The sequence below is a fragment of the Protopterus annectens genome, chromosome 2.part2, assembly GCF_019279795.1.
Source record: "Protopterus annectens isolate FY-2018-M chromosome 2.part2, PAN1.0, whole genome shotgun sequence".
NCBI classification, from domain to species: domain Eukaryota; kingdom Metazoa; phylum Chordata; order Ceratodontiformes; family Protopteridae; genus Protopterus; species Protopterus annectens.
Genome location: NC_056730.1, coordinates 347,379,151 through 347,398,431, shown reverse-complemented (window position 1 = coordinate 347,398,431; position 19,281 = coordinate 347,379,151). Strand labels below are relative to the sequence as shown.

The following is a 19,281-nucleotide window of genomic DNA, read 5'->3' as shown; positions in this document are numbered from 1 at the left end:
CCTGCAACCTTTGGAAATGTAACACACTGTACATTTTTAGGCTTTTGAGATATGCCCTTTGCAGGTTGCAGCTGCACAATTTCTCAAATCAAGAATAAAGTGACTTATCTGTAGTTACTTTTAACAATGTATAACAGTTGTTATTTAAACCTATAACAAGATGACACAAGAGACTGCATGCAGCCTACTTCATCATTTCAGACTATGCGTCAGTGTAATATAAACCAGACCACATAATGTACATTTGGGTTTCTAATAAATGCTAAAGACACTCCCGTATTCAAAAAGATACGCATACGTATATTGGAATTACTAATCAAAGCATATGCATGTAAAGTATGCAGGCAGACTGTATACAGTGATATTAGTTGAAGTTGATCTTTTGGAGTAAATGAGTTCTGATGTGTGGTGAATTCAACCATCACGGTAAAAGTTAAAAGTACTGTCCTGTCCTCATTCCTTATTGCTAAAACTTGCTTCTCTGAGGCTTGCTTGAAGACATGTATAAAATTTGCCAAGGACATTACTTCAAGAAATTGTCTTGAAGACTACTATCTTGTTTAATGCATTCTGTAAATTTATTTCACTTTAATATCTACACACTTGTAGGTAAAGTATGCAATCTCTTAGCCTCTAGAGATTGTAATCATTCATTAAATACGTTTTTATACATTTGTTCCAATGGCTTTAATGCATTCAGATTATTTTTCTCATGTCTTTCTTGTCCATTTTTTCATGGGGGGTTGTACAGTTCAGTTTGTGGAAAGCCTACTATTAGAATAGTAACTCAGCATAAACCTCATATAGTGGCATTTATTTGGAGTCTCTTTCTCTAGGAGGTCTGTGTCCATCATTGTGTGAGGCTGCACGGACTAGTACCCATATACTGTATATGGCCTAACTTCTACTTGGCATACTTACACATTTCCTCATTCTTTGGGAAAATGTCTGCCTTGTCTGGTACAATCCTGGAGAGGGGTTACAATATATACTCAGTCATACAGTCAGTTACTGAGCTAGAGGCTGAATTGGTAGCTTCTCTAATGAAGGTCAGCTTTCCTGTAATAGTATAGGAGAGAGCAGTCTCAGAAACATTCTATGTGTTTACGAGGAAGACTACAGTCAGGTGTTCTGCATCTGATGTCACAAAGAAGCCATAATGCAATTCAAGAAGATAACAAAGTCAACATCTTACAAGTATAACTGCAGTATCCTGTGTTACTAAAGTTTGCTCAGGTTATAAGAGTAATGAGCATTTTACTTTCAGCACTTTCTACAGTACAGTAATCACCAGAACTTACTATTTAAAATGTCTTTAAGTGACCATCTAAAATGTCTTACCATCTGGTGTCTGCAAGAATAAAAGAGCCTGAATTATTCAGGGAGGTGTAGACTCGCATGTTTATTTGATTATTGTGTAAAAAACAGTTTAGTATATTATTTCCAGTGACAGTGATTTCTGTTATCCAGACTAACATTATTTTTGCAAGTCACGTTTGACTTTAAAACTTTTAGGCCATTTTAGGAAACAGTGTAGATAAACTTACTTTATAGCTAACATGAGCTTTCATGTTGTTTTATTAGTTTATGTAGATATGCCACTCATTTAATTAACCAGTTTTCCTAAAACTTTCGGAGAAAGCGTGTAACATTGAGTAACCCTAAACAAAGCAACATTTAAACATATGTACTTTGTATTACAGAACAGTAAATATGTTCACAAGTAAAATAAATGTGACCAAAAACATTGAAATATAAAAAGTAATGAAATGAACATTTATTTTTTATGAAATGCAATTAAATTAGTTTTGCAGTTAATGACAGCTCTAATTAATAATGGGGGTGTTGCTCTTGCACCCTCAGTTGTATAATTTGTAAGTAAAATAATAACAATAAAATCTGTGTTGATAACATTAAACAGTTCAAAATACCATTATTTTAGTTATGTATATGTTTGTTTGTAAATTGTGTGGTTGTTCTAGTTCAGGAATCTTTTCTGCCACTTCTCTGACCATTAGGGTAAGACTGTACAAACAACACAAAACATGTCTATTACACGCAGAAGAAATTGTTATTAACATATAAGAACAGCAAAGGGATAACAATATGTGACAATTATAAGATATGAGAATTCGAAGGAAAAGTATAGCAGTAGATAAGTAAGCTGTTAATGTAAACAGTAGAAAAATAATGTTGATTAGTAAGAAAAATAAAGAGACTGGAGTAAAGTAAGGTAAGGATGTAGGTTGAAAGGAAGTGGAGTAATATTGAACACAAAATAAGTATGATAGGAGGGGTGGAAATAAAGTAGTGTATTTAAAATAGTTACAAAAGTTGTCTAAAATCTTATATTCCATGAAATTCAAATAATTAAGCAATTAAGATGTTAAAATATTTCTGCTGAAGATCTTAATACAAAAACAAATGGCTAGACTGCGAGTGCATATGGTTATGTGCATGGAGTGTGTATGTGTTGGGGTGGGGGGCACATTGTGCAGTGCAGAAGGGATACCCTCTGCAAGTTTTTAAGTATTTGGGCTACTAGGAGAATTACATTTTCATAAATTTATGTTAATTTATAAACACTACCAGAGTATGATAGCAGATATATTTAATATTGCTGTAAATACGGTTTTGCATGTCAGTAATAACACATTTTGTTTACTTTGTTTTAGCCCTCTGGACAACGTGGGCCTTCTGTAAGTATTTAAAAATGTTTTAACATTGATAAGAATGTAATGTTTGTTGATTTTAATTCTTTTTCTTACTGAGAGTTTAAAGTGAAAACTCATCATTTAATTTTGTTATAGTACTAAATGCAAAATAGCATAGTTTGCTCTTAAATACTTGCCTTCTAATTAAAATGTGTTCTATTTAATTGTGTTATCTTACTAACTGCAAAACAGTGTACTTGCATGTCTAAGATGCTGAGCAAAAGCCTTACATATCATAGTGGATCACTCACACTAACAAATTGTTGCATAGCGTAATTTAAATATGTTGTTAAAACATGTACAGCAGAACTTTGGCACAGATGCTTACCTAGACGCGCGCGTGCACACACACACACACACACACACACACACACACACACACACACACACACACACACACACACACACACACACACACACACACACATACACACAAACACACACACTTCAGGAATAAAGGTACCTTCTCCAGCTGCTTTTGCAATGACTTTTGTAAACTAACTGAAGTGTATAGTTTATCTTTGTAAAAGTGTTTAAAAAGTAGTTTGAAACACAGCTCATCTGTTATACATGAGCTATTTTAGTACAAAATAAAGAAAATGTGAAATATCTCTATAAGAATTGTAACACTGGAAATCATAGCTGACTGCATTACTGTAGGAATCACAAAACTGGAATTCTAACAATTTAGATGTAATTCAAGTAATGTGTATTAGAAGCTTTCCCTGAAAATTTTTGCTGATTTCAAAAACTTGCAGGTAAATTGTTTAAGTACCTGAGATAACTCATACATGAAGATGGAGATAATGTGGTGATGATTTACAAGCATATAACTTTTCTTTTTTTGCACTTTGTGCCCCTGGTGTCTACCAATCATCAGCTCCCCCTTGACCAATCTAGCAGAAAGGGCCATCATTCAGACCACCATCAGGGGTGGTTTAAATGCTTTTCCTTTTAGCCATGCCTACCTGTGTAAGTGTCTGGCTAAGGAGCCAAAGGCAGCCATGCACATTTACTAATCATCACTCACTTTTTTAAAGAGCATTGCCAGCAAACAACCCCATTCCCTTTACTGAACTATGGAAGGTAGTTTCCCTAGTCTCCCCAGTGAAATCATACATCTTGTGTGCTATTCAAGCACTTGCAACCCTCCTGTCCCCCCCTCTAAGAGAGGTGAGTGGGCCACACCTCTTCCCTAGTATCGCAGCCTGCCCAGCACCTACATTGCAGGGGAAGCTAATGGAATTCTGATCACCTGGGTCACAGTCAGAGCTCCATCCCTGTGTGCCATTGAGTCAGGAAAGGAGATGCCATTTTGACTTTATAACAAACAGCTAAATGAATCCAAGAACAAATCTAGAACTTGCATGCAAAGTTTGGAACTGTTGGGTATAAACTGATTGGAGTGGAAAGTAAGGCACTGATGACACCATTTATATCTGATAGTAGTCTCAGTAAGACAAAGATTAAGTTACCTGCACTAGTTTTTCATAGAAAAGTCTCAAAGCATATAGTTCATATTATATGCTGCCATTGATATCAGAAATGCATAATGGGCTACTTAAAATTATTGTGGTTCAGCCTGAGAGCTGATTTTTGAAAGAACAAACTCTGTCTGTGCTTTAGAAGACAGGAAAGTGTGTAAAGGGGATGGAATAAAGGTTTAGCTGTGACTCTTCAAAGCAAACTACTAAGCAGTGAGTTTAATTTTTGTATGCTGTGAAAGAATGTCATATGAAAAGATTCAAATTTAAGTTGACATACTCAGCTTCTCTTAATACTTTTTGACTCCAGCTGTTGTTGGAAAGACACTAGTTTGAAACCAAGAAAGAAGAATGAAATTATGGGAAGGATTTTACAGAAGTGTCAGAAACAATGTTAGCTGATTCTATAATTCTATAATTTAGGAAGGTGGCCTAATGGTTAAGGTGTTTGCCTTACAAACACAAGGTGCAGGGTTTGAATCTCACAAGGGATAATTGACTAGGCTTAAAATGGCCCACAAGGGCAGTTTAGCCTAGTACTAATCTATGAACCTATGAACAATGAGCAGAATGAAAATTTGCTAAATTCAAATGGCAAGAGTCTTTGTAATCAGTGTGATAACTGATATCTGGAACTATCTAGTAAATTATTTTATCGTATATTGTATTTCTCATGAAAGTTTGTTTATGTACATGCTGATCGATCATTTGCCACCATGTTACAATAATATCTGAAACCAAATGGTATTTTCTTATTTTGTTGAAATTAATATTGTCCCTTATTCACCAGGTATTGTTTTTTTTATGAATGTGTAGCTCATACATGCAGGCCATACCATTAATTACAGGTTTAATTTTGGAGTTTTTAAGAGGGTAAAAAGTTTGAAAGGTCTTAGAGTTGAGAAGGGCATAGCTGTGACTGAGGAAGCAGAGGATATACTGAATTGGTTTGCATTGGCAAATTATTTTGTATTAGTTGAAAATGACTTTGAATTGTTGAGGTATACATTTGGAAGTGCAGAATGAAAACCTGTGATGTGTAATGATGCATAAGGGACTGTCCCTTTGATAGTACTGATGCCTATTGGCCAGATGATATGATGCAACATTTCATAGTCTGATCCATAGGGAGATGCATGGGAAGTGATATTTATATGTAAAATGCATGGCTTTCCTCCCAAATAATTGCTAACAATGAATGACAGTTTGATGATATACAAAAATGTTGATGTTGCTTAATCCCCTGACTAGGTTCTGGAGGACAGAAATGGTGTGCTGTAATTAGAGCTAATGCAGGAGCTGGTGTGTTATCAGCATTCTGCATAGCTGCTGTATGACAGAGGTACATGTGGGGTGAAATAACTGTGGTGGCTAAAGAAATAGAATTGGTTAGATCTAGTTTCCTTAATAGGTCAAAATATTTAAAAGAAGAATATGAAAGTTTAGGTATTATGTGAGTCTTCCAATGAAGAAAGAGTGGTTCTACAGAATAATGTTTAATTTTAATTTTATCACTCTTTTCCTGGCAACAGTCACATTCATTAAAAAGTATAACATTATTCATAATGTAAGCTATTTAAGAGCAGTTTTTCTTGTATAATAAATCTTAGTTTTGTTTATAATATGGTCTTAATGGGGATGGGAAGTGCCCTGAGAAATGTTATAATTGATATGACTACATAATTAGCTTGAATTTCTGTGAATAACTTCAGGTAGTATTTTATTTATTTATTTATTGATTGAATGGTTGATCATGTTTGTTTGTTTACTGGGAAGGTCTGACTGGACCATGCAAGACCCCTTTTCAGCAAAGGCCTGGGGAGAAAAAAGTAAAAAAAAAACGTCCAATTAGAATAACAATGATGTGGTACCAGAAAGACTTGATATGATACTTGTAGCATTCTGTTACATTATTTGAATTATTCTAAATAATATGATAGACGTAAAGTGGGTTCTGGTAAGAGTTCTGTAGTTCTAGCCAGGTCTAGTGATATAGATGGATAAAGTTATGACTATGTCTCAGGCAGCAAAAATTAGTTTATTCATTTATTTATTGGCATTTGTTTACTGGAAAAGTCCACTGGGCCACAAGAGCCCATTTTCAGTGGAGGCCAAGGGAGAAAAGCTGACACAGAGGGATAAAGTTCTGACAATGTCTCAGGCAGCACAAATTCTTTTATTCATTTATTTATTTACTTATTGGCATTTGTTTCCCGGATAGTTCACTGGACCACAAGAGCTCATTTTCAGTGGAGGCCTGGGGAGAAAAGCTCCACAACCAGTTAGTATAATAGTACCTAATATTCAAAGCAGTTAGTAGTTACAAATAGTATTATACAAAATGGGAATAAGATGTATGTAATGTGCGATATGTACAGATTAATACAGTTAAGGGATACATAGTAACTTAGCAATCATATTACTGTACATTTAAAGAAAATATAGCTGTTAAAACAGTCCTGTTGCTTTGCTTTTCAAGGTGCTCTAAGAGTGTCAGGCAGAAAATAGTGCCTGGCAATGTGTAATTCAGTTATTCCCTGATAGTTAGGCATAGAGAGATATCTTATACATGTTTTAAATTAGTGGTAAATGAAAGGGTGAATATCTCTTAAGTTGTGGGGAATCAGGTTATGGAGGGATGGGAACTGAGGTATCTGCATTTCCATAAAGTGGAGAGGTGTTACCGCAGAGATTTTTTTGAAGAAGGAGATATTACTATTGGTTCTGATAGCTATTGGGAGAACATTCCATAGTTTGGCAATAGAGAAAGAGTGGCGCATGTGGCCAGCTGGGAGTTTTGGTTTGTTTACTTGCAGGAGAAGTTGATTTTCTGATCTGAGTGGCCTATTTGGGTGATAGTAGGTTAAAATGGAAGTACGACCTAGGCAGTCTAAAGGTTTGTAAATGATTGTGTGTGCTGTGATTAGTTGTAATTAGGTTAGGTAATTAGGTAATTAAGCAATTTTAGGGAGATGCAGTGATGGGAAGAGTATTTTGCATTAGTTCCAACTTGGCAACCTTATTGTAACAGGACACAAGCTTGGTTTCTAGGGAGGACTGGATATTGATAAGGAGAGGAGCACCATACAGGAGAGAAGGAAGGAGAAAGGTTAAGGCAAGAGTTCACTTTGTAGAGCAGTTAAAGTGTTTATGGCTAAACAGAGTGCCTAGTTCTAGGTGTGTTGTTTGATATTATTATGGCTATGGAGGTCAAATTTCAGACTTTCATACAAAATAACTCCTAGTAATTTAGTGTGAGAGGCAACCTCTATAATGGTGTTATTTTGAGACTGAATGGTGAAATCTGTGTTGTTTACAGAGAGGGTTTTCCTTAGGAGTGAATAATAGCAATTTGGTTTTATTGGGATTTAGGGTAAGATGATTATTGGCCATCCAAATTTCAATAGCAGTAAAGGCATTATGGGTTATTTGCTGAAGTTCTGTTGTCGATTTAGCAGAGCAAATAATGGTTGAATCATCTGCATACTGTACAACTGATTCATTTTAAGAGTGGTGTAAAAATCATTTATAAAAATACTGAAAAGAAGAGGTCCTAAGATGGAGTCTTGGGAAACACCTGTGGAAGACCCAGGAAATGGAGTGAAAGAGTTGAACCATCTAGTAGATTGCTGTCTGTTTTTTAGATAGTTAATGAACCAGTTCAGAGCTGGAGGAGATACCTAGATTGCAGAGTTTAGTGAAGAGTTGAGGGTGGGAGACTGTATCAAAAGCTTTTGAGAGGTTGAGAAAGAGTGAAGATACAAATTTACCAGTGTTTCTAACTTGATTTACTGTGTCCATGAAGGAAATAAGAGCGGTATGCAATGACCTAGCCTAAACCCATGTTGAGTTGGGGTGAGGCATTGGTTTAGGAGCAGATAATTTAGAAGATGATTATGGATACATTTCTCCAAGATTTTAAAGAGGGGGAAGAGAACAGTAATGGGTCAAAAATTAGAGATATCTGTATTATTACCACCTTTGTGGAGGAGAAGTAGGTACAAAGGACTCTAGGAGAGATCTATTGATAAGTATGCTGATGGGATAAGCAATTGATCTAGCGGACATTTGGAAGTATTCTGGGGTTAAGTTGTCAGGGGCACTGGAGCCAGGTTTCAGTTTAAGGAGTAGTTTTGTTATAGTAGCAATGGGTATGGTGGAGAATGGAAAGGTGAGTGGGGAGGGGGTAATAATATTCTGTGAAGGAAGTGTTAGTGGATGGAAGTTGGTGTCAGACTTAGGGGAAAGCAAGTGGTAAGTATGGCTATTGTGTTGATGAAATGTGAGTTGAAGAGGGTGGCTATTTCACTATGGGTTTTCTTGGGGAATGGGCAGGGGTTGTGTTTGGTACCAGGGTTAAATAGAGATGAGATAGAGTTCTAAAATGTCTTTGGATTTTGTTTGCAGTTTTTTGGGGGGTTAGATAATATTCTTTTCTGTCATTGATGACTCAACACTTTGCTTGATTACAGAGCTATCTAAATTGTAGGAGATCTGTGGGATTTTTGTACCATTGCCATTTTTCCTATACTTTGTCCCTGGCAGTCATGATATGCTTAGTAGCTCTGGTGAGCTATATGGTAGTTTTTACATTACTGAGGCTAGTTTGTTTAAGGTGTTGTGGAATGTGGAATTAAAGAACTCTACAGCTTCATTAAGGGTGGGATTTTTAGTATATTCCAATTGAGGTTTCTCAGGGTTTCGTTTAAGGTTGTAGGCTTAAAATCGATTAGGTTTCTAGTTTGTTTATATTGGTGATGGGAAGGTGCTGGGTTGGTCTTATGTAGAGTATAGGCTGGTGGATGGTCGCTAATACTGCAAGGAAGTGTGCCTGCTGTTGAAATTGTTTACTGGCTCTGAAGCTTCACAGAGCTGCTAGGTGAGGATGCGCATGTTTATACAAGGGGATTGCAGGACAAGCAGGATTTATGGTGCCACGAAATCTCAGCAGAGTTGTGGCATTATATAGTAAGCATTGTGACAGCCTTTTGGCCATCAGCTTGTGGTAGTCTTCATTAGTGATTGCATGGAAGCAAGTACTCAGAGGGGAAAGATGTTGTTGGTCCCTGCTATAATTTAGGCAGCTTATTCTCTGACCCTGGTGTGGGAGTAAGAGACTAACATTTCCTCATAGTGGGGACACTAACAAGGATACAAGAAACTCTTATGACCTGAATGATCATTCCTTCAGACATCTCTCACCTCCGTGGTTCAGTTGACTCTCCACCACAATGGAATAAACTCTCTGAAGTTCATTTGGGGGAAGCCTGATGTTTGGCAGGCATGGCGGTGAAAAGAATATGGAAAAAATAAGAGTTAAGTTACGTAGGACCTTGTATGATAAAGTTCATTATGATTTATTTATACCTAACTGGTTTTGAGAAGACTTAGTGGAAGGGTGAGTAGATTTGTTAACTGGATTATCTATAAGACTTTAGTCTGGAAAGAATATTTTTTATGATTGTTAGGAAGGGATAACAAAAAACTTTCATGGTAAATTATTCACTTTTAACATGGTAATGCTTGACAGTGTTTCAACAGACACAGCAACATTCATAATGGTTATATTACAGTTATTGTCCACTTGCTCTGCTACTAGAAATTCCATTTTAGGATTTATGAGGTTATTATAACGCTTTCAAAATGTATAGTTAGTATATAATCTTGTAATAAGTTAACATGTGTTGGATTTGAGAATTAAGGGCATCTGGGAAGGGGAAGTCAGTATCAGGAATTAGATTTTAAATCAAGTAACCCTTTCAAATGCAGTTAGAAGATGCCAGCATTAACATACTGAGTACTTGCAATAGCTGTTGTCAAATATAACTAATACCACATCTTTCATTATGGACTCAACGTCACTAAACTAAATGAAATGCATGCTACTAAAGGAAATTATCATCCCTACCACCTTTTTTTGTCCCCTTGGAATACATTTGTACCATCCCAGTCCCTAGTGCCCCATGTCCATGTAGGGTTTACCAGCATTTTTCGTACTACCCAGACTTGCTCTGGTAGGGGTAGGCCTGGTCATGGATATTAAGGGTGTCCTGGGAAATCATCTGTATTTGCCATCATCTTATTTTTTTTTAATATTTTATATTCCCTATCAATGTTTCCCTTTCCCTGCTCCCTCATGGTTGCTGGTTATGTCCAAGGGCAACTCCCCTCTTTGGACCACCAAGGAAAGGGATTATCACCAGTGAGTGCCCTCCCCTAAAGGATCGGTACACCCATCCCACTCTGCTGCTCTGTCAGTCACTTGCAGCTGAGTTTACTGGGCTATAGTTAGGACTTTAACCCTCTACACCACCGGAGTGGTGCTCCTCATGCCTTCCATGCTTGTACTGAGTTTTATTGCTTCACAAAAACATCTTTTCATTTGGTTGCTTTTTCTTCAGTATTAAAATGGGACTCTAGCCATTGAAGCTCTGCTATACAATGCTGTAATTCTGATAGGAAAGGTACAGACTCCTTTAATGGGAAAGTCACTGTGCCCAAAGTTGTTATCAGTTCTAAAATAAGGGCACAATGGATAGGAACTACATAATGAAGAAACAAACCCCCACCAATGCAATAGGGGTGCATATATTTATATGAAACATGAATGTCAAGTGCTATAACACTGACAGTCAGAACATCAAAAAAAATAAATAAATAGACGATCACTTGTTACGTTAATTAAATATACTATCTCCAAGACTGCATTATTGAGGGGAAAAGGGAAATTCCTCAAACCATGCTATAAAACAATCACACATTGTAGGGTTCCCATTTTTCCCTATATGTCTATATTTTTGACATAGACATTTAAGTTTCAACATTCTATCTTTCTGTGTCTATGCCCATTGATATGTTGTTACATACCAAGCAAAAGCACCTCGAATAAGGCTGATAATATGTCTTTACAACATGCACACTCACTGCTGCTTCTTTTCCTATTCACCTGTAAAGGATTATAACTTTTATGTTACTTAACCTTCTGGATAACTAATAAAGTTTATAAAACTGCACTTCAGAGTGAATATTTGCAAGGATGGCCACTGGAAGGAGTTTTGCCTTCCCTCTACACATGGGAATTTAATGCTCTAATTAACTAATTTACAAGTAACAAGAACAGAGATAACTTGTTTGGCACTACTATTGTGTTATTTATTGTAACTGTAGCTTAGGTAGGCCTGTTGTTGGTCCCACCTAAGAAAATCTACAGAAGTCCCCAACAATTTTCTGCTTAAACCTTTACTACTTCTGAGCTTCATATCTTAAAGAAAGAAAATGACCACTACCTTAAAAAACCTAACCCCCCAAAAAAATGAGATCAAGAAGTGACAAAAAGCACTTTAGAATCCACTATAAAAACTATCTCAGCTGTATAATAAACTATAAAATCCAGTTAACAAATCAACAACTATATAATATCATAATGCTTCTTACCCAAGTGGCTAAACCCACAGCAACATGGACAAGAAAAGCATCTTACCCAACATGGCTATATTAAAATTTTCCATTGAAAGCAATACTTTACTTATTTATCGATTATTGACCCGGTTAATCCCACTAGGCTAGTAGCCTCTTTTCATGGGAGACGTGAGATGGTATTTATACTACTAAGTAAAATTTGGCCAGGGCATGGGGGAGCTTCCCCTACTCTTTTTGATAGGTGTTATAGGTTCTTTTATTTCTGCCTGAGCTACCATCAACTCAAGCAGATGGGGCCTTGGTTAAACATCTCATCCAAAGGATGATGCACTCAGGAGAGCAGCACTCTTCTTAAGCTGCCTTGCAGTGTCAGTAATTGATCTACCTGATGTGGGAACAGAACCCCCAGCATTCTGCACCAAAGGTGAGTGTGTTACTGGCTGTACCACAGACACTGCACTATTTATGCATTTATTTACATTAAATATGTAAACCATAGCCCTTTCTCCTGGTTTTGTTTTATATATGTCTGGTTGCATTTCTCATTTCTATTATCTCTAAATTTTACAACTACCAGAACACAAATTTGCCTCCTTCTCAAGCATCATTACTAAATATCATCCATTTCACTTATATTAATACATCCTCTCAAAAATAATGAAGCTATCTGTTAAACTGATCAGCAAAACTCAAACACAAGCAATGCATAACATAAAATATGTTATCTAAATGTACTCAGCATAAGATATGCAATGGACTTACTAGAAAACCAGATTGCTGATGACAAACCAGTATTCTTGATATAACTGAAACCTGTCATAAAGGACTTAACTGCCTATGAACAAAACATGCATATAAAATGATTTCCACATTTTCCTTAATAAAATGAGTCATAAAATATGTGGTTACTGTTCCTTTTATGAGAAAGATCCCCAGGTTGTATTTACCCCAGCTGGAAATAATAACAATATCAGTAAAAAACATATAACTAGACATTGGCTTCCATCACCATTAACAGTCAGCTTAAGATATTTGCACTCATTACGATCTCATAATCTGCATTTCCACCTCTAACTTGTAGAAAACAAATGTTTTGGGCATTCTAAAACAATCTAAATGAACTGATATAGTTATAAAGATTGACTTTAACACTGATCCTTTGGATACCAAGAAGTCACATTTTAGCCATTTCCTTACTCAGACTAACCTTTCCCAAACTAATTAACATACCTACCAAGTCTAGAACCTGTAACAATAGCATTTTAGACAATTATACCTTGTACATCCAATAGATTAGTAAAATAAAATGTCACTCCAATATGCACAGTAATCACCTCCTTATTCCTGGACATTCTGTCATTTAAATCCCCAGACTAGCCGTAGAGATAGTAAGCATAAGGTCATTCACTGCATCAGAAGACCTTGCTTGACACGAACTAAATGACCTAGACTCTTGTCCTCTTTACCAGTCCACTAATGCCACTCTTGGCTTAGATATGGTTAATTCTTACGTTAAATCCATCCTGGACAAGTATTTCCAGGCAAACAAAACAACTTAAGGAAGTGTAATGTTCCTACATTTTTTTAATTAGAATTTTTTTTAAATCAGAAGGATGCCTGGGAACTCCAGAAGGAGCTATATTGCTCTATTCATCATGAAGAGTTCCTCACCCACAGACACGCTGAAAAATAGACGTGATGTAACCTCTTGCTAAACAAACATAAATTCACAATTTTTTTATTTTTAGGTTAGCACAAGTCCACCATTGGGAGATATTAAATTACTGATGGTAGATACAGTGTGTAAATATTCAGCTGTGCCTAGAAAGGGAAGTACATCACTTCTTTATTACTGGCTAAAAAGACACTTGAAAAAAGTCAGTGTGGGGAGAAGGTGTGCAGCTCAGATGCTTTGTACAATAGTGTGTGTGAGAGTGTGTGTGTGTGAGAGTGTGTGTGTGTGAGAGTGTGTGTGTGTGAGAGTATGCGTGTGTGAGAGTGTGTGTGTGTGTGTGTGTGTGTGTGTGTGTGTGTGTGTGTGTGTGTGTGTGTGTGTGTGTGTGTGAGTATGTGTGTGTGAGAGTGTGTGTGTGTGAGAGTGTGTGTGTGTGTGAGTATGTGTGTGTGTGAGTATGTGTGTGTGAGAGGTGTGTATGTGTGTGTGAGTGTGTGTGAGAGTGTGTGTGTGAGAGAGAGTGTGCGTGTGAGAGAGAGTGTGCATGTGAGAGAGAGTGTGTGTGTGTGTGTGTGTGTGTGTGTGTGTGTGTGTGTGTGTGTGTGTGTGTGTGTGTGTGTGTGTGTGTGCATGCACACTTGCAATTGTGTGAGAGCCTGCAACTTTACAAAACCAGATTATGATCTACCTTGAAACTAAAAGTTCTTCCTGCCAATGCTCATTTAGGAGAGAAGATAACTGCTGCAGAGACACTAATGACAATAATAAAAAAAAATCATAATAGAAGAGATGTGAAGGTGATCAGTTAAATGAAGAGAAGGAAAATAAAAGTTACATTAAGAGAAGGAAAATAAGCTATAATATGAACTTCATTATCCTGTCTAAATAAGCAGTTTCTGCAAGATAGATTTTTTGATTAAATGTGGATTTGCATCATGAAGTGACATTATAGAAAAAAGCAGGGGCTAATAAGATATTAGGCTATAATGTATGGATGTTGTGTGCAGTTAGTACACTATACAAGCCATGGTTTAGCTACATGAAAGAAAGAGAGACAGAAGAAAAACACGTGTTGGCATATTAGGCTAAGGTTTTGACAGATAACTCTGAAGAGTAGCAGTAGCATTACACTATTAAAACCATCTGAATATTAAGGCTTTAGAGACTGTTATGGTTATAGTCATTAGTGTCCTGACTAGAATGTTACACTTTGACAAGCGAATATCTACCTTTACCATGCAAACAAAGAATAAATAAATAACATATGCACACACCTACCATGTATGGCATAATGTGGTTTTATTTAGGAACATACTAAGCAAGTGATCATGGGGACCATAAGAGGCTGAGCCATATGCACCTTTAATCAGACCCTTTACCTGCAGTTAATAGTGCTCTTGTCCCAAGCCATGCAGCACTGTACTTGATAACCCCAATATAAGTCATCAAGGCTACCCTTAAAAGTTGCCAACGTAGTACTTTGTTTGACCTACATTGATAAGTTATTCCATAGCCTAGGAATACATTGAATTAGGAAATCATCTACCCTGTGAATCTTGTTTATTTGTTGATGTGGACTTAAGTTATTAGTGCAGGTGTTTGTAGAGCCACTGGTTTTACAAAGAAATGGGAGGTGAAATATGACTACATCTTACATGGCTTGAAAAGTGAGACACAAGTTACCTTGCAGCAACCTATAGGCTACTGACTCTAAGGAATATTGTGCTAATCTGTTGGAGAAGTTGAAAGATTTAAGACCATTAATTTTCTTGCTTAGAAATCTTTGGGGCATATCCAGTTAAGTGATATGCCTGGATTTGTGTATACAAAATTATATTTATCAATGGGTCTGATGAGGGAAGAGTGCAGTGGTATGATAACTACTTTGGATCTTGAAGATATTCCCTTGGAAATCAACTGAGCCATATAGAAGAATTTCATGACTATGGTGGAAACATGATGATTGAGTGAGAGAGACTTGTCCACATAAGTACCTAGGTCACTTATGACCCTGTTTATCTGACGAGGAGTACCATTAATAACATATGAGGTGGGAGCAACTTTTTTTCCCCAAATGCTACTCTGCCGCACTATTCTCATTTAGTTTGAGATTGTTTTAGATACAGCAGGCATATTTCTGTTTTGGCCCTTGCTGGAGCTATTTTGCATCTGTGAAAGGGTTGATAACAATGCCCAGTTTGCATTCATCAGCAAATATGGTCAGTCACACTTCTGGGATATTGGCTAGGATGTCTGCATATAACTGCCAAACACGAAAGAGCCTAGAACTGATCCCTCTATCATTCCAGTATTTACAATTTTATATTCAGAAAGGGAGCTAGCAACTTTCACCACTTGGAATTTATTGGATAGCCAATCTGCAACCCAGCAGACAATGTAGGGATTTACATATTTAGAACCTGTCTCCAAACATATTGGTGATGGGGTACATGGGTGTGATTAATAAATTAATACAATTAAGTTTTAATATCCTGTTTATCTTTCTTTTTTTATTTTCAAATAACATTATAACATGTCCATAATATTTAAATATAACATCAAAATAACTATATACAATATTTACATCAGCCTGACCTTTTAGTTGTAGTTAATATACATTGTTACAAAATCAAATTAGCATTTTGGTTATCAGAGTATATCTGTTAATTATGGCAAAGTGTCCAACAAAGAGAACTTTCTTTCATGGATTGTGGACCAGTGACCTAGGATAAATCCTTAGTTCTTTGATTTTGAATTCCATCATTGCTGTAGTCTTCAATAGAGTATAGAATTCTTCTAGAGTCAGTGATGTGTTTGAAATCCATCTTCTGGTTATACATTTTCTTGCAATTGCAAGTATTGTCCATAACACATACATATTTGCTTTATTCAAGTGAGGACCTTCATTCACATTTAAAAGAATTAAAACTTTAGTTAAGTTAAAAGATTCAATGAATAAAGCTTGTAAAAAGTAGTTAATCCCATTCCAATATGATTTAATTTTACTACAGTCATGAAAAATGTGATTCCAGTCTACATACCTCCTCACATATTCAACATATTCCATTTGTGGAGGAGCTAATTTTATTAATTTTATCTGGGGTTAGGAATGCTCTGTGTAAGTATTTCCAATTAAATGTTTTCCAATATTGTGTAATAGATATGTGATTTACTGATAATAAAATACTTCATTTAATTTCTTCTGTTAACTGTAGTGATAGTCCTTTTGTTATAAACTGCCAATGTGATGTTTTGGGTGTTGTTTTATAGATTATTAGTTCTTTGTTGGGCGGCGCAGTGGTGCAGCGGTTAATACTGTCGCCTCACAGCAAGAGGTTCTCCGGTTCGATTCTCGGCTGGGGTGCCTTCTGTGTGAAGTTTGCCTGTTCTCCTTGCGTTCGCGTGGGTTTCCTCCGGGTACTCCCGTTTCCTCCCACATTCTAAAGACATGCTTCTGGAGCATTTCTCCCCGGGCCTCTGCTGAAAACAGGATCTGTGGAACCTAGTCGGACTTTCCCGGTCAACAAATGTTAAATAAATGAAATAAAATAAAAATAAAATTTGTATAAGCTTGAAAAACTATTTCCCTTATAATAGTTGTTATATATAAAATCCATGTAAGCAATTTATAAGATTTGGTGTATTTTTAAAGGATGAATTATTGATTATTCTGCATAAGTCATGGGACTGCATCAGAATACTTTGTAGTGTTAACAAATCCTGTGATGAAATGCTGTAAGTAGTTTGTATCATTTGTGAGTCTAAAACCTTCAATTTTTTAATACATTGAAACTAACATATAAATCCATTTTGTTCCCAAGAAGTAATTGTTTCTCTATGTATTTTGTAAGGATAATTCTTTGTTATGATGAATGGGGTTTAAAGGACAATCCACAGTTTTAAATCCATATTTACATTAATACGTTTTCTAAAGGAATTAATATAATGATTAATTAAATGTGTTTTAGTTGGATTTATGTTATATTGCATGCTAATACTTAATATGTACCAAGGTTTATTAGTTTTATCTGATATTGAATTTCTTTTTAGTAAATTGAACTCGTTTATTGATATAATTGTTAATAATTCTTTCCAGTTAGGCGTATAATTAGGGTTTATCCAGTCTATAACAGTTTTGGATATGGATGCTTTTATATATGATTAAATATCTGGAAAGTTCAGTCCTCCTTGTTTCCATGGTCCAATGAAATATGTTAGGGCTATTCTATTTCTTTTGGGGTACCATAAAAATTTTAGTAGGCAAGAGTTTATTTCTTTAAGAAGACATCTTTCAGGAAGCAATTGTATTGCCAATGCTACATACAAAATTTTAGGAAGTAAGACCATTTTTATTAATCGCAGTATATCTTCAAAGTTTAACATTATTTTATTCCATTTTTCCACATAGCTTTTAATTGTGCTGATTACATTTTTGCAGTTTATTGAGACTAATTCATTTATATTTTTGCACAGCATGATCCCTAGATATTTTAGAGTAGAGTCTTGTTCTCCTATGATATGTTTTTCTTTGACTTGTAATTCCTTTTTCTTATTTAAAAATTAAAAAAAATTGATTTTGATTTGTTAAAGTGAAGGTCTGAAATCATATAACATTTCTCTATTACTGTTTCCAGCTTCTCTAAAGATTCTTTAGAATTTGATAAAGTTAGTAATATATTATCGTCAAAGAGCATTACTTTAGAATTATATTGGTCATAAACATACACAACCTTTATTTTTAGATTGTTACATATAGATTCTGCAAGTATTTCAATGGACAAAGCAAATAGAATTGGTGACAGAGGACAACCTTGTTTAATACCTTTTGTTATATAGATGGATTCCGAGTTGAAAGGCCCTAATGTAATATAAGCTAAATTATTTATGTATATATATTTTTAAGAGGTGAATAAAACAGAGGGGAAATTCAAATAATGCCAGAATTTTAAATAGGTAATCCCATTTTAGGGACTCAAAGGCTTTCTCTATCTCTAATCCAGTTATGAATGCTTTATTTTCTTTATTTACATAATCTATAAGTGTGATTATTCTTTTAATATTGTCATGTGTATGCCTATTATATATAAATCCAGTTTGATCATTATTGTTTTGAAAAGTGGCATTTTCATTCTGTTGGTTAATAGTGACATAAATATCTTATAATCATTATTTAATAGTGAAATAGGTCTATTTGAGGTACAGAGATTCAATGTTTTATTATCTTTTAAGATTGGAGTGATTAAAGAATATTAACAAAGCAAAATAAACCAAGACATGAATGTCCACAAGAAGAGATTATTCACCACAAGCTTTCAAGTCAAAGACTCTTTTTCAAGTATAAAAAACTCCAGTTAAAAGCACACATTATATACTCAAGCCAGCCAATTAAATTATACTAATTAAATAATTAAGTAGATATCTGACACACCCTTACAAATATAAGAATTTTAAAACCACATATAAAAAATACATATAAAATTATATAGTAAGAAAACATTCATATAAACATCTAAACACAGGAACTCTTGAACTATAAATAGTTCTGCTAACTTTCCCTGGTGGTATATCAGCCCTAAAAGAAATTATCCATTTATATTCAGCTCTCTCTGTTAAGTTAACAAAATCTCCACCCCTTTTATTTGTATAAACTCTTTGGAGTATCCTAAATTTAAAAGTATGTGCATCCCTATGTTATATAATATGTTTACAAAGGGCATTTCTCTCAAATTTCCTATGAATTTCTAACAAATGAGATGCAGCTCTTTCTTTAAACTTGCAGTTAGTCTTCCCTATGTAAAAACACAGGCATTTTACACAATTCACTAAATAAACTACATTTTCACTATTACATGTTCCGAATGTCCTAAAAATAAACTATTTATTTGTAATAGGATTAATAAATTCCACTTCTGTATTAATATAATTACAATATATACAATTAAAGCAGGGAACAGTGCTTTTAGTTTTTATTTTAATTACTCTGTTCCAT

General features: G+C 35.3%; 1 protein-coding gene across 1 annotated transcript in view; it reads left to right on the top strand.

Annotated features, from left to right (window-relative positions):
• The window catches only part of COL9A1 (collagen type IX alpha 1 chain), a 655,564-nt gene that overhangs the window by 380,666 nt on the left and 255,617 nt on the right, over nucleotides 1-19,281 (top strand). Inside the window, exon 13 of the mRNA XM_044063896.1 lies at nucleotides 2,676-2,699. Within this exon, the coding sequence (XP_043919831.1) occupies nucleotides 2,676-2,699 (24 nt within the window). The remainder of the gene's footprint in view (nucleotides 1-2,675; nucleotides 2,700-19,281) is intronic.